At 37.8% G+C, this 13,485-nt stretch overlaps 4 protein-coding genes across 7 annotated transcripts; 2 read left to right on the top strand and 2 right to left on the bottom strand.

Moving 5' to 3' along the window:
* The first annotated feature begins 202 nt into the window (after positions 1 to 202).
* Positions 203 to 2,137, top strand: LOC117653172 (ornithine carbamoyltransferase, mitochondrial-like). Its single transcript, XM_034398638.1, has 6 exons — positions 203 to 564; positions 727 to 1,005; positions 1,082 to 1,364; positions 1,452 to 1,616; positions 1,704 to 1,841; positions 1,923 to 2,137. The coding sequence occupies exons 1-6, from the start codon at positions 509 to 511 to the stop codon at positions 1,989 to 1,991; spliced, it is 990 nt and encodes a 329-aa protein (XP_034254529.1). The 5' UTR covers positions 203 to 508; the 3' UTR covers positions 1,992 to 2,137.
* Positions 2,131 to 8,077, bottom strand: LOC117653171 (nicotinamide/nicotinic acid mononucleotide adenylyltransferase 1). 4 transcript variants are annotated; one of them, XM_034398635.1, is made up of 10 exons: positions 7,709 to 7,878; positions 7,519 to 7,636; positions 7,313 to 7,410; positions 7,052 to 7,183; positions 6,876 to 6,967; positions 6,572 to 6,796; positions 6,377 to 6,478; positions 6,114 to 6,286; positions 5,680 to 5,986; positions 2,131 to 2,728 (listed from the first exon to the last, which is right to left on the bottom strand). In XM_034398635.1, the coding sequence occupies exons 3-10, from the start codon at positions 7,392 to 7,394 to the stop codon at positions 2,669 to 2,671; spliced, it is 1,173 nt and encodes a 390-aa protein (XP_034254526.1). In that variant the 5' UTR covers positions 7,395 to 7,410; positions 7,519 to 7,636; positions 7,709 to 7,878; the 3' UTR covers positions 2,131 to 2,668. The 4 variants fall into 4 exon arrangements, with proteins under 4 accessions (XP_034254526.1, XP_034254527.1, XP_034254524.1 ...); XM_034398636.1 differs by lacking the exons at positions 7,519 to 7,636; positions 7,709 to 7,878 and adding an exon at positions 7,940 to 8,077; XM_034398633.1 differs by lacking the exon at positions 7,709 to 7,878 and having other exon boundaries at positions 7,519 to 7,698.
* On the top strand, positions 8,007 to 9,388 carry LOC117653175 (translocator protein). Its single transcript, XM_034398642.1, has 5 exons — positions 8,007 to 8,144; positions 8,251 to 8,363; positions 8,486 to 8,606; positions 8,699 to 8,793; positions 8,877 to 9,388. Exons 2-5 carry the CDS (start codon positions 8,259 to 8,261, stop codon positions 9,066 to 9,068), a joined length of 513 nt encoding a protein of 170 aa, XP_034254533.1. The 5' UTR covers positions 8,007 to 8,144; positions 8,251 to 8,258; the 3' UTR covers positions 9,069 to 9,388.
* A 135-nt stretch (positions 9,389 to 9,523) lies between these two features.
* LOC117653173 (tetraspanin-33-like) lies at positions 9,524 to 13,347 on the bottom strand. The gene is made up of 7 exons (XM_034398639.1): positions 12,845 to 13,347; positions 12,364 to 12,567; positions 12,065 to 12,238; positions 11,860 to 11,994; positions 11,684 to 11,731; positions 11,441 to 11,557; positions 9,524 to 11,338 (listed from the first exon to the last, which is right to left on the bottom strand). Exons 1-7 carry the CDS (start codon positions 12,935 to 12,937, stop codon positions 11,267 to 11,269), a joined length of 843 nt encoding a protein of 280 aa, XP_034254530.1. The 5' UTR covers positions 12,938 to 13,347; the 3' UTR covers positions 9,524 to 11,266.
* Positions 13,348 to 13,485: the final 138 nt, after the last annotated feature.

The following is a 13,485-nucleotide window of genomic DNA, read 5'->3' as shown; positions in this document are numbered from 1 at the left end:
CACGCAAATGAAGCCATAGAGAGCGGCCGACCGCGGGGCAAGTATCGTGGCAGTCCGCGTCCACGTCGCGGACCTCGCGTCACGTCCCCGTCAACGCGGGGGGTCGGCGGCGGCCCGCCGTCTGGTGGAGCGCCTGCGAGGTAGGCAACGCGGGTTTGGCTCGGACACAACTGCCCACTCGTTGCCTACCTCGCAGGCGTCAGTTGGCCCACCCCGCGGCCTGCGGGCGGAAGTTCCCCGAATCGAGAACAGGGTCTCAGAAAGCAGATACTGTCTCTAGTCATGATTTTTATTTTTACCATATCCATGAGCAGCCATCATCTCCAGCCAGGCTCGATCTCGATCGTCGTTTGAAAGTTTGAAACTTCGCGCCATTCCAAACGAAAACAAAAGGAAACAGTCGGCGGCTGGAGCTGCGACGGCTATGGACATTCTGACAGCAAAAATTGGATTTGTGGCCGATATCAAGCCTGTCATCTCCAGCTCTTGGTGAAAAAGTGGAGTAAACATGTCTACGTTTCGAAGGGCTTGTTTCGGAGCCAGACATCTCTGCACGGGATTGCGGTAAGAGAGTCTTGCTGCAGAGTGAGGGAGCTGGTGAGGTTGGGAACCCATTGTTTGGTGGTGGCCCTGGCCCTGGTTTGTTCATCATGGCTAAATATTCAGTGTAACTCATCAAAAATTTGATACTATTCACGTGTCACTAGATTCCTCTTTTTGTTTAAGGTCTGGATTGGTTGGACGAGATGTAGTGGACTTGAGGGATTTACTTCAAAAGGATATAAAATCTATCCTATGGTCTGCTCTGGATTTAAAGTCAAGAGGAAAAGGGAAAGATCAAATCCAAATAAGTGGTACTCATGTTACTTTATTGATGTCTCGTCCGGAGCCTTTTATTCAGGCTGCTGCTGGCTGTGCTGTTTCGGCCGTAGGGAGCAGCCTAACAACAATTGTCCACGAGTCGCTCAGAGACATGGATCAACGTTCTGTTGAAGATTTGGGACGGTTTGTTGAAATTCATTACTTCCTTCATTTATTTGTGGCATGTAAAAAGTTATCCATGATTTTTTTGTTTCCTTAGTACCCTATCAGCAACTTCTGATGTAATCTTAGTTCAATCTGAAGATCATGGTTTCATTTCAAAACTAGCAACTGGAGCTACCATACCAACGGTTGCTTGGCACTCGGAAAAACACTCTATTGTTCAAGCATTAGCTGACACCATGACTATTTATGAACATTTCAATCTTCTAAGTCCATTAACATTGAGTTGGGTTGGTCCACCAAAAGCCCTTTTCAACTCATACCTCTTCATCATGCCGCGCATGAAAATCAACCTCAGATTCTGCTGTAATGATTCTGATGTGAGCTCAAATATTTGTTTCTTTTTGCATAATAGATGTTTTTGCCCATTTTATTTTGACAATCATGCAATATGATTTGAACTGCAGAGCAGCTGCCAAACATCCCCATCAATGATGAATGAAGGCATTAAAAATGCTGTCACCCACAAAACTGAATTCCACGAGTGCCAGAGCCCAGCTGAAACTGTGTACCGCACTGATATTATTGTTACCACTGGGCATGACATTCCATCCCTGTGTCTTAGAAAGAAGGTGACATCAACTACAACTATATAATTTTTGTAAGAGTGGGTCCATTTATTATTGTTGATTTCTAAAACTTATATCTACATGAATTAGGATGTGGATGAAGCATCTCTAGAATACCTCCTTCTACATGAACTTCCACGTGGGAAATCTGAGCTCTCAGAGGAACTGTTCCGTTCCAAACACTCAGCAACATGGAAGTCACGAGAAAATGTCACTTGGATAACAATGGTACTTGGTTTTACTTCCCATATCTCATCTTATTAGCACTCTATTTCACTCCTTGTGTAATTATTCTCATTTTATTTCCAGGCAATTTTAATCAATGTATTGCAAGATTTTCGGCCATCAATTAGAGTACCCAAGTGGGAGTTAGAATAGTTTGTAAAGAGAGTGTTTTGTTTGTTAAGTATAAAAGTTAAGTTGCTGAGAAGGAATCTGTCATTTGGTCCAACTAAGAAGTTTCTTCTCATGGAAGTGAACATTCATAGAACCATGGTGGTAAAAATAAAATCAACTCTTTCTCATACAACTTTTTTTATTACTTTAAATAAAATGGAAAAACAACTCAAAAATCAAAATGAATTTGATCAATTTTAACAACCCTCATAAAAAGAGGACCAACAGTGAGAATTATCCCATGAGGCTTGAAACATTATTTACAGACTAGTGTCATGTAGACAATTATTGTTCAACAATCAAGTAGCATTAGTAGATTTCAAGCTGAATGAGTCCTTCATACAACCATATATTTTGAGACCTACTGGGCACATGCATTTATAAATACTTAATAAATGTAAAATTCTCTATTAAATTACACAACAAAATAAAAACAATTCATGTAAAAAAGTTACTTAAAGCTAGAGCACAGGCATCTGTGATGAAGGACACCTTATCAACAAACTGCATCCATGTCCGGTTTAGTATAGAACTGATGATTTGACTAAACTGTTATATGATTCAGCTCAATTTCTTCCTCTAACACGATGCTTTCTTTCTGCTTCCATTTCATATGCTGCTTCAAGTTTCCTGACGATTTGACAAAACAGTCAAATGATTCAGCATCGTTTTTTCCTCTTGCAAGGAGGTTTCTTCTTCTGCTTTGATTTCATAGGCTCCTGACAAACAAACAGTTGAAGATGTTAGAACGGCTTATACAGCTGCTAAATTATCTACAGTGGAATGAGAAGTCAAAATTAAAAGTAATCATAGACAGCATGTCCTGTGTCTAAATGAAGCTTCACACATGAAGTGAAATTGGCAAAGGGAACATTACTTAAAAGAGTCCCACCAATCACAGAACAAATTGAAGAAGGTTGTTGCAAAATTTTATGTGCTTCCAAAACAGTTCCTTCAAGAGAGACTGAGAGACTTCATTGGTGAGAAGCTTGTGACATACAGTATCTTTGAACTGCACTTATCACCCCAACAAATTGGCATCTAACGTGACATTGATCACAAAACCTGAGCTAAATCCTCTACAGCGCCAAAGCACAAGATCACTAACAGTACAAGCAAGGTGCTCCTTGTCACAGGAATAATTATTTACATTTTCAAAGGACCACAACATTTTTTTTTAAATAAACAAAATGCTTATGAAACTTTCACACCAAAAACAGATAAAAATGTGGCTGAAGTTTGAGTTTGCTTCTAATATCTACAAGGTGAAACATCTAAAGAAGTAGTTAATACAAAAATACGTTGTCAGTTGAGCTGGTAAATTTCTTTTTGCATTCTATTTTTCTACTTATATGGGTGGCTTACCTCCTTTGAATTTCAAGCATTTCCTAATCGGTGAAAGTACAACAGAATTGCAAACATCTTCTAAGATTTTTAAGAAAAGTTCTTTACATTCAATAAGGTAAAAATTTAAATCTTCAATTTAAATTTTTTTTTTTAAATGTTGATAAGAATCAAGAGGTTTGAAAGTGTGGGAACTGGAGACAAAATGTCTTAGTGAAGTGCCAAGGACTGACTAAGATAAAAATTAGATGGCCTGGTAGGTAACTTAAAAGTGACAATTTTCAAAATGTGAATCTAAAAGCACAACATAGAACACACATTCTGGTGGTGAAACAAGTGAAAGATGGATGAATAATGTTTGCAGGACAGTGGCTGATTGTAAGTAAATGCCAAATAATTTGTGAGGGTAGAACACAGAAAGATGCCCCAGTTGAAGAACAGTTTATTGCCAAGGTGCCCTGAAGACTGCTCTTAAGTACATAGCTGTAAAGGGATGCTAGGGAAAGTCGTTATTGTTTCCCATCATTAAAATTTCTTTTACCCTTTACGTAGAGGTCCTTTATGTGAATATACATGAAAATGCTTCCAAAACCTAATAAACAATTTATATATTTAAGTTTAGAAGGCAGTAACAACACCTACTGAGAACACCTACCTATTGAACACATACCACTGATTCTCCACTTCACCTTATGTGTGCTATATCATCCCATGCAAATTGCATGATTATTGTATCAATTAACTAATCAGTGAGATACAAAAAGATACCAGTCTAGTGACACAAACCTAACTATTCAGCTGTGGAACAAGACATAAAGAATCCCACTCTAGCTTGCTATCAATGACAAGAGTCAGGTCAAGTTTGATATTAGTAGCTCAAAGGAACACAACCATTTTCAGACGACAATTTGGAAGACCAACTTAAATATTCCTGGCACAAAGCTTTGGCACAAAGTTTGAGACTGTTTCAACAACCTCCAAAACAGCAATCTGAAAATTTTTATATATAACTCAATTTATCGAATTTTCAAAAATTCAAGTACATTGTGTTCAAATCTCAATGAAAAGTTTTATTACATTCCTGCATGAATTTTCCTTTACTTTCCAACATTTTAATGCATATTTGTGCAGATAGTTGGATGAGTTTGTAAATGGATGTTTACAGGTTACATCAGCAAATTTAGTATGAAACTGGTTCTTGAATGAAAATTTTGACCTTTGCATTCAAAATATCACTATGCATAACAGTCAAATCTGCCCAATGGAATTCACATTATTGTCTTAATGTGCACCTCTATGTCCTAGCTATGCAGCCAACACATTTCAGTAATTCCTTGAAAAATTAGGAACAAAAACCAGGAAAAGCATGGTCCTCACAAGATCCTCCATCAATAGAAATAAAGTATTTTAACAAATAATTGAACTAACACTAAGTTCAATGATCTAGAAGAAGTCTCACGTTAGTACACAAGGGCTACGGCCACATAGAAATAAATAATGTATGAGCCTGAGACATGGTCATATTGGAATGTCAAGATAGTCATTTCTCTGAATTCACAGCCAACTATTTAAAAAAAAATTTGTGTGGCAAATTTCTTTAAGTTGGATAAATTTTTGAATTTACAGAGGATGACAAATATGTGCTCGACTTATCACAGAACAGAAATACTTTGTGAGTAGTACATAATACTGATATATTGGTAAAGAAACCAATTATAATAAACAGTAAAATTGACACCATGAACAAATACCAATAAGGATTGACAACACAAAATACCATGAGATATGTGGGCCATGAAAACGGTCAAAATTTCATAGACACCTAGCAAAGTACTTGGCACATGGATTTTAACTGATGTAAGGAACATACCAACCAACAGAGGATGATCCCTATTCCCCTGTCTGATTCTGCATTAAATTAGGGAACCAAAACAACTATACCTATCCAAAAGGAATATTTTTTTTTTGTGATATACATGAAATGCCCTAAAATTTGACAGTGATTTGTGCATTCAGTGCCATCTGAAATTTATGAACAAGAAACATACTCTACTTACAGAATCAATTTGAATTTTGAATCCTTTTTTTTTTCTCTGTTTGGCACTCTATTAACACGTATAAGCAATTCTAACGGGCTGTGATGTTACTAGTGCAAAGTGACACAATGCAATGTCTACACAGTGGTTTCTTTATCACTTATTACAAGGATTCCATCATCAGTTATCTTAATTTCGACTTTGGATTCCTTTTCAGAATCTGATTTGCTGTCATCCACAGATCGGAAGTGCTTAGAGTTTTTTGGTGAAGGCATGCTAGCCAGACTCACCTTGCGACCATCCAAACAATCCCGGCTTGAAGATTTAGAGATGGCTTTCAGTGTATTCACTGCTGACTTCTTCATATTCTCTTCATTTAGAATTAGTTCATGTCCCTTTAACATTGTGGATCCCTCCCCGTAAGTGCCAAACTCTGAGCCCAAAAATTCAGCCATTTTGGAAATGTTTTCATGAGATTTGACTTTGAAATTGACAACCCTTCCTTTGGGACTCGAGTCAATTAATTTACTCCCCATTGGTGAAAAATGCACACTGCTGTTTCTGTTTCCCACTGCAGCTGAATTTTGTTGATACTTACTGTATATCCAGCAGCATTAAATAGACCATATTCAGACTTAGTTGTATTCAGCATTTGCTACATCTCATTCAAAGATAACTGTTATCAATAGGTTCTGAAAGATAGAAATATAAACTTTATACTAACTTTTCATTTGTTGTTGAATTAGCCCCTTCTTGATAAAGTTGGTTTTGTTGAATATACTGCATCACAGAATCAGGAACCAAATACTTTATGCTGTCTCCCCTTCGGTGGGCCCTTCTTATCTTGGTTGAACTCACTTCATTTGTAATCCACTCTGTCACAATAAATATGTTTCCCTACAAAACAAGGAAAAAACAGTTAACAAGTACCTTCCTTTACTTTGTCTAGACGACAATAATGTTTAAAATAAATAAAATTCCACTTGCCATATGTTTTGTGAGCACATCTGATTCATAAATAAATCTGTATGGGTTGGTTCCCTCCCTTGTGATAACTACAAGGCCATGTTGCCCAACAATTGTTTCTATCTGAAGAAAAAACAGAAATAAATTTAATTATCAGTTCCTTGCTTGCTGGCACATGATGAGATGGCTCCTATTCAGTGGCCTTGATTCACTTACATCTTTAATATTCCACAATCCAGGCTTCGCAAATGATTCCAGAACATCTGCTCCACAAAGAAGCATCACTTTAACTGGTCTATCACTTCCCGAAGAGGCACATTGATTAGGAATCCAATTACTGAAGTTTTGCACGGCATCATCTACTTCATCCCGGTTTGAACATTGCCTCTGTCGTTTCAGGGGTGAATCATGATTTGCATTCATTGCAGAATTCAGTTGGTTCTAGATGTAGAAAATTAAAAATATGATGAGCCATTGAAAACTGGATGAGGGAAGCTGGTTTTCTGCATCAGTACTCCACCTGATAATGTTGTAAAACTTGTCTAGTTCTTGTCCAGCCTGACTGTTGGCACTCCCACTCAGAGAGCCTCACCCAATCATGATCGGAAAGTGCTTAAAATTGAAATTCACAGAATATGTAATACTGTAAACAAACTTCAGAAATATGAATAGCTATATAAAAGCATTAAATTTTACCCAGTCTGAGCATGTTGCAGCGATGTTCTGATGACACCAGATCTTGCTTCTGGTAGGCGTCATGAACTGGTGACATGACCCCACCGATTATCTTCAGTTGGCCAAGTCGTTCAAGATGGTCACGAGCTATTTCTTGAAAAATAAATGAGAATGGGTACGACGTGTTAGGTACACTTCAGTTAATATTAAAACGCAATGAAAACAATCGCCAAACAAGAATGCCGCAGCAGAGCACTGGTGCAAAAATTCACAAATGCTTACCAAACATTCTGAGGTGCATAATTGTAGGTGGGTTAAAGGAACCACAAGCGACAAGTAGAACATCTGTTTGTGCCATGTTCATGGATTACAGCAAGCAACTGTAACAAAAAATTGAGACCCAGGATTCAGCTTCATACACAAAGTCAAGACCAAGAAACAAATAAACCAATGGAGCTCTACAAAATGTCAGTGACAACAACACACACCTCAGCTTGCAATAGACTAGATACAAGGAAGAGAGAGAAATCACAGACGGTTGTGCAGTTCCACAGGACTAACAAAAAGTTGTCCCCATTTCATTTCATTAAGCTCTCAGCTGATGGGCTGACGGGTGGATGAGAGAGGTTAGAAATTGTTTGGAACGATCAATACTCCGTACTCCCCATACCAACATACCGACTGTCGTAGCAATGAAAGATCCAATATCACATATCAATTGGAGAACAATGCTTAAATTCTGTTTATAATTTAGTTTTAATATAAATCTCTTGAAGTCGAATTTGCTTCACCAGATAATGCAACTTTTACTTTACAGACCACACTTCTTTTAAAAATCTACATGTGAGGGTTGTGGCAATGAAATGCCCTTTGACCAATGAGCTCAGAGAGTTGGGAGAGGAAGTTAACCTGTGATTAACACCTCTTGGCTCTCCTGCTCTTCTTTCGTCTTCGTCTGCTTTGATGCTTCTTCTGCTGCGTGCTGCGTGCGTCTCTCTTGTGACGCCCAGACGCGACTAAATAACGGGATTTTCTGATACGGGCAGCATTATCAGTGGGTGTTGTCAGTGAGAAACACCCTGCGGCCTACACTGCCTTCAGTCGTCGATTCGAGGTAAGATTTGCAAAGTATTTATCATATGACGCAATTGGTGGCCTGTAAGACCAAGTCTTCGGCAGAGAACCGGTAAAGCTCTATCAACGCTGCTTTTGGTCCTCAGGTACGAAAATGGTCGTGCCTAATTTGCCTGCGATCGGAGCTGTGGTTCTCCCTAATGTTGGAGGGTGGGTTAGTAGCTACTACAACCGTGAAAGCATCAAGACATGGTATGAGGTAAGCAGAAACACACCTCTAGCAGCTAATCATGTCCGTTTTCAATCTCAGGAAGCACAGTTTCATCAGTGACCTTACTGAATTTAAGTGCCAATTTTAATTTTGTTTCTTATTTCCTCTAGACCTTGAAACGCCCAGATTGGCGCCCTCCTAACAAAGCTTTTGCACCAGTCTGGACCAGCCTGTACTGCGGAATGGGATATGCTTCTTACCTAGTTTGGAAGCATGGGGACGGCTTTGGTGGTAAGTTTTGATTTTAAAACAACTTATATTGAAGTCTTTATTAAGAAATGCAAGAATGGTCTTGAATGCCCTTTGCAACATGCTTTTTACAGGAATCGCAAAAGGACCATTGATACTGTACTCAACTCAGCTGGCTCTCAACTGGGCCTGGTCCCCTATATTTTTTGGAGCGCATGACTTGAAATGGGTAATGAAAAAATAATCTGATTCTATGGATCTATTTTTAAAGTTTTTCTTATTCTCATATACCTCTTATTTTTGCCCTTCCAGAGTCTTGTTGAGATTGCTGTCTTGGATGTGAATGTTGCCTTGTGTGCAGTTGCCTTTTACAATGTACACAAGCCTGCAGGCCTTCTCTTGCTACCATACTTGGCTTGGCTAGGAGTTGCTACTGCTCTCAATTATGTGATATACAGAGATAACAAATCGATAACTGAGAAAGAAGAAACTAAAAGCAAGTGATCGTCAACTTTAACTTTGTTAATGAAAGTAGTTTTTCTTTACATTTTCCTTACAGTTGCCACCACTACATTAGTGCATTTAATAACAACTGTTTTGGCTTCTTCTTTCTCTTATTGCAGTAATTGTGTTAAATGTTAGTCACATATTTTTTGTACCTTAATTAGGCTGTAAACTGTCTGGACCCTCGATAACTTCATTCATGTGTATTAACAATTCACATTGAATTTTTGCTCTTATCATAGGTAATGAACAGTTCTCTGTTTGTTACTGACCACTGTTGTACTATGGCTATATAATTATAACTTCAACTGATTGTTTCATCTTTTGGTCTTCTGTTTCCTTACCTTTCTAAGTGCATGAAGACAAAGGTGGAATGAGAACTTCATGCTACATTTTGAATTGTCTTTACTTTGGCAGAGGTACATACATTACTAGAGAATGAAAAAGAACTGAAATTTGTTTTAAACACGTATTTAATGTCATTAGTAAAAAGCCCACATGATGACAATAGCAAGTACCGTCTCTCATATCACAAATTTCAATGATTCACATTAACAGATTTTGGCACACCTGATGTGAGAAACAAATGCCAACTTTTTCACTCCTGTTTGATACACTACCTTAAGAGACAGGTAATTTTCAATGGATAGGAATACAGAAAGGAAGAAAAAGCTGCCTCACTGAACAAGAATTGGAGAGACATGCATGCATGAAATGTAATGTGAGTTGGAATGCACCAAAAAACAGATAAACAGCTAGTACTGGACCACAGAGTATTTCAAGATTTTGCTCCTGCCCAGTCCCACATGAAATAACAGTGAATTAGAATGAGCTTAGAGAGCTGTGCAGACTTGGGAACAGAAGTCATTTAGTTGAATCATAGCTGAATAGTTTCTTCTATTCAACAGTAATCTTTCACAGTCAATTTGAAACAGTATGAGGTGCAAACAACCCAACTAACAAGATAACTCTGAAACACTTAACCAGATCAAGAGGAACACATTCATTAATTGTAGAAATACAAAAATTCATATAGGTAATACTAGATTGGCAATTCTTTAAGTGCTATTTATTTTCTTACATAACTAGCCAATGACTATTTAATAATCTTTCGAAAGTGATCTGTAAAGTCCTGTGGGACTAATAAAATAGCAGAACTTAAAATTCAAATTGGAAGGTAATCTGGAAATATTTTACTGGGGCCTTGGAATAAAAAATAAGACCTTTCATGAGTAAACTTGGTCTGAAAGCGAAGCAGTTTGCTACTTAGTTCAATAAGATATTTTTTAAAAAAGAGATTTTAAACAACACAAAACACTTGAACTAAAGCATAACCCAAGAACTAAAACAAACAAATAAAAATCTATGTGATGAAATACACAAGCTATTCATAATAAATAAAATGAAATGAGTGATAAGACTATGGTATAAATTGGAAGTGGCAAAAAAGCCTCAAAAGAAAGATCTGTTAGAAAATATATGAAAAGTATTCTGTAGGATTCGTCAGGTATTAGAAGGTTTTTAAAAAAATACTGGCTATTAACTCATACAGTATAAGGGCCTCATTATTTATATGAAAATGTAAGCACAAGGCAATTATATATGAGTTCATATAAATGATGGACTAAAACGTAATAAATCTAAAATTACCACATTGTGCATTAATTTCACTAACGATAAACCAAGCTCATCAGATCCTTACATAAAGAAAATTGTGCTGCTGTCCAGTCTGGATACATAAACTTTCAACAGAATAAAAAGAAATCACCACTCAACACAAGACTAACATCAGATAATCACAGTCTAAAAGCTGGAGTCAGACTTGACAGAAGTATATCAGAAAGGCAAGAAATTTAACTGGTGCTTTGAGTGATTTGAATGCCAAACCAAGCAAAGACTCAGTAAAAACGGGCAATATTGCACAAGCAAGAGTATACACATAAGGTCATGTTGAAGATCACAATAGTATTAAAAGAAAAGAAAATTCAGTCAATTTAAAACCTTACGAGTGTAAAACAATCTTGACAATATACCTTTCTGGAGTACTTCATTCCACACTTTAAGATGTTTTCAGATGTCTTCAAAGTTCAAACACTATTTGAAGATTCATCTACATGCCATCTTCTTTTAACGCCACAAATTAACCTACCGCAAATTGCTGCTCAGAGCACAATTCATCCGAGGCGGTAGGTTATGACTCATGAATGCCACCTTGATTTTTGCAATTCAATTTGTCCTTCTAATGTCTTAGCTAAATAAATCACCAATAGCTGTAAAAAATAAAAATAAAAATGAGTTAAATTAAATTTTTTTAAAGGAGTTTTCAAAGTGGAGTTTCAAAAAACTGGAGCTCCAAAATGGAATTACTTTACCTGTGAGAGGGCAACTCCAAGGGCTATTATTGCAATGGTGTACAAGTTTCTTTCAGCCCATGAACGGACAACATCAATGCAGCCATTTGCCCAAACTCGTTTCCCTGCCTCAGCAGCCTGAAAATTCGAATGATTGATTAGAGAAACGAAAATGTAAAGAGTTGTTGAAATACAAAAATTTCTTGTTTTGAAACCACTAGGTGCCGAAGTATGGATCTAATAAAATTTAATAGTAGTACTTACAGGGTCTTTCTGCACTCCATATCCACACATTATATTCACTAAGCCACTCTGTAAACAAGGTAACAAAAAAGTAAGTACTACATTTTTTATTTTTTTTTGAAGATGAGAAAATCCAAAGTTAATTGAAAGGGTAAAAAGGGGAAAGGTGAAAAGGGGAAAGTGGTAAGTAAACTTACCGAAATATCAGTGGCATTTATACAACAGCTAAAAGGCACTCCACATTTTTCAACACTAGCTAGAGAGCTACAGTTGAAATATTCATTTTTGGACCAATCTTTGTAGCCTTCAGAACTCAAACCACAGCACTGAAACTAAAATGAAATTGGTTAATTAACATTAAATCAAACTGCGCTGAACACTTGACAAAGTCAATAAACTTACTTCTTGCTGAGCAAAATCAATAAAATTCTGGAGATCAGCATCCTCTCTGTACATGTGAATTATTTTGTCAGAGAGTGTCTCTTCTAACATTGACTGCATTGTATGAGGAAAAACAAAACCCATGATTGCTATGGCCATTTCTAACAAAAAGAACACTAGAAGGCACAATGAATACTGTAAAGAAGGAAAACAGAACAAAACCATTAATCCAAATAGTTGCAGGGAATGGGATCCAAACTTTAAATGTTTTTTCAAATATTAGAGCATTTCCTCAAAATTGTCAAACTATCAATACTTACAAATTTCAGGAGGCATGTATTTTCTCTCAACGCTCCAACACAGCCAGCAAAGCTGACCACGAACACCACCCCGCCAGCAAATATCATGACAAGTGAAACGTTCAGAATCACATCATAGACTGTTTCCACTTTCACTAATCCTGATGCTTGCCATTTATCCACAAATGCATAGAGTCCAATGCCAATAAGTAAACCACCAAAGAGCTGAAACATAACAAATCAATTTGAACATTATTTACATGCCTGAAAAGTAGACATTACTCGAGTGATACAACCGTCCCCATACAAAGAGAAAAACAGGGACAGCTTGTGCTCAATCTGACAACCAACTACTGAGAATAATTATACAAACTGATGAATTAGGATCCATAGAAAATGACCAACGATCATGCGATCGGAAGACTAAACAGAATATCTGTTCCTCTGAGGTTGACCCCGATTGCTTGCTGTATTGTTGTCAGACGTCCGAACAATTACTCACCCAGAAAATGAAATTGAGGAGGAATATCATATATTTGACGCAAAGGCTAACATGATTAAAATCATGCAGCCTCCGACCAGGTGGGCGGTTCATGTTCGAGCGAACAAGAGGAACTTCTGCCCGTGGCGACAGAGTGACAGCTTTGTATGAATCCTCTGCACAAAGCAAAATAACCTCCAACCCGAAGTACTTGATCCGAGATGAGGTGCAGGGGAGGGGAACAGACGCGCATTCATCACATAGTGCGTCTTCCAAAGGATATTCTACAACCCAACAAAGCGCAGAAAACTTCTCCAAAGAGATCGGGAATTAGTAATGAGTGTATGTAAACACGGGAATACAGACTGAAAATCGCTCAATTTGTTCCAGGTGCGTTCTGCTGCCAAGCCGAGCAACCCAACGGTGTGATTTTGTTACGGTCAAACCTGGTCGCTATGGCAGAGACTCAGACCCTGAGACTTTGACTTTTAAAACTTAGCAACTCTGGCTTATGCGAATTTATAAAGCCACAAAGAAATTGAGCAGGTCGGGTCCAGTTTAACATCAACGAGCTAAAAGTTTGGGAAAGGGGGCGGGGGGCGGGGCACAGGGCAGAGGGTAAGCGGGGTGGGGGCGGGCAGGGGCGGGGCTCAAACGTCCTT

Source organism: Thrips palmi, unplaced genomic scaffold (genome assembly GCF_012932325.1).
Source record: "Thrips palmi isolate BJ-2018 unplaced genomic scaffold, TpBJ-2018v1 HiC_scaffold_8, whole genome shotgun sequence".
Classification (NCBI taxonomy): domain Eukaryota; kingdom Metazoa; phylum Arthropoda; class Insecta; order Thysanoptera; family Thripidae; genus Thrips; species Thrips palmi.
This window is presented reverse-complemented; position numbering and strand designations above follow the sequence as displayed.

Coding starts and splice junctions, on each gene's coding strand:
- LOC117653172 (XM_034398638.1), top strand. CDS start 509: ATGTCTACGTTTCGAAGGGCTTGTTTCGGAGCCAGACATCTCTGCACG. Junction 565..726: donor CATCTCTGCACGGGATTGCG/GTAAGAGAGTCT, acceptor TTTTTGTTTAAG/GTCTGGATTGGTTGGACGAG. Junction 1,842..1,922: donor ATGTCACTTGGATAACAATG/GTACTTGGTTTT, acceptor TTTTATTTCCAG/GCAATTTTAATCAATGTATT.
- LOC117653171 (XM_034398636.1), bottom strand. CDS start 7,394: ATGAACATGGCACAAACAGATGTTCTACTTGTCGCTTGTGGTTCCTTT. Junction 6,797..6,875: donor AAGTTTTACAACATTATCAG/GTGGAGTACTGA, acceptor TTCTACATCTAG/AACCAACTGAATTCTGCAAT. Junction 6,287..6,376: donor ATGTGCTCACAAAACATATG/GCAAGTGGAATT, acceptor CTTGTTTTGTAG/GGAAACATATTTATTGTGAC.
- LOC117653173 (XM_034398639.1), bottom strand. CDS start 12,937: ATGAACCGCCCACCTGGTCGGAGGCTGCATGATTTTAATCATGTTAGC. Junction 11,995..12,064: donor TTGATTTTGCTCAGCAAGAA/GTAAGTTTATTG, acceptor ATTTCATTTTAG/TTTCAGTGCTGTGGTTTGAG. Junction 11,732..11,859: donor TAAATGCCACTGATATTTCG/GTAAGTTTACTT, acceptor CCTTGTTTACAG/AGTGGCTTAGTGAATATAAT.
- LOC117653175 (XM_034398642.1), top strand. CDS start 8,259: ATGGTCGTGCCTAATTTGCCTGCGATCGGAGCTGTGGTTCTCCCTAAT. Junction 8,607..8,698: donor GCATGGGGACGGCTTTGGTG/GTAAGTTTTGAT, acceptor TGCTTTTTACAG/GAATCGCAAAAGGACCATTG. Junction 8,794..8,876: donor GAGCGCATGACTTGAAATGG/GTAATGAAAAAA, acceptor TTGCCCTTCCAG/AGTCTTGTTGAGATTGCTGT.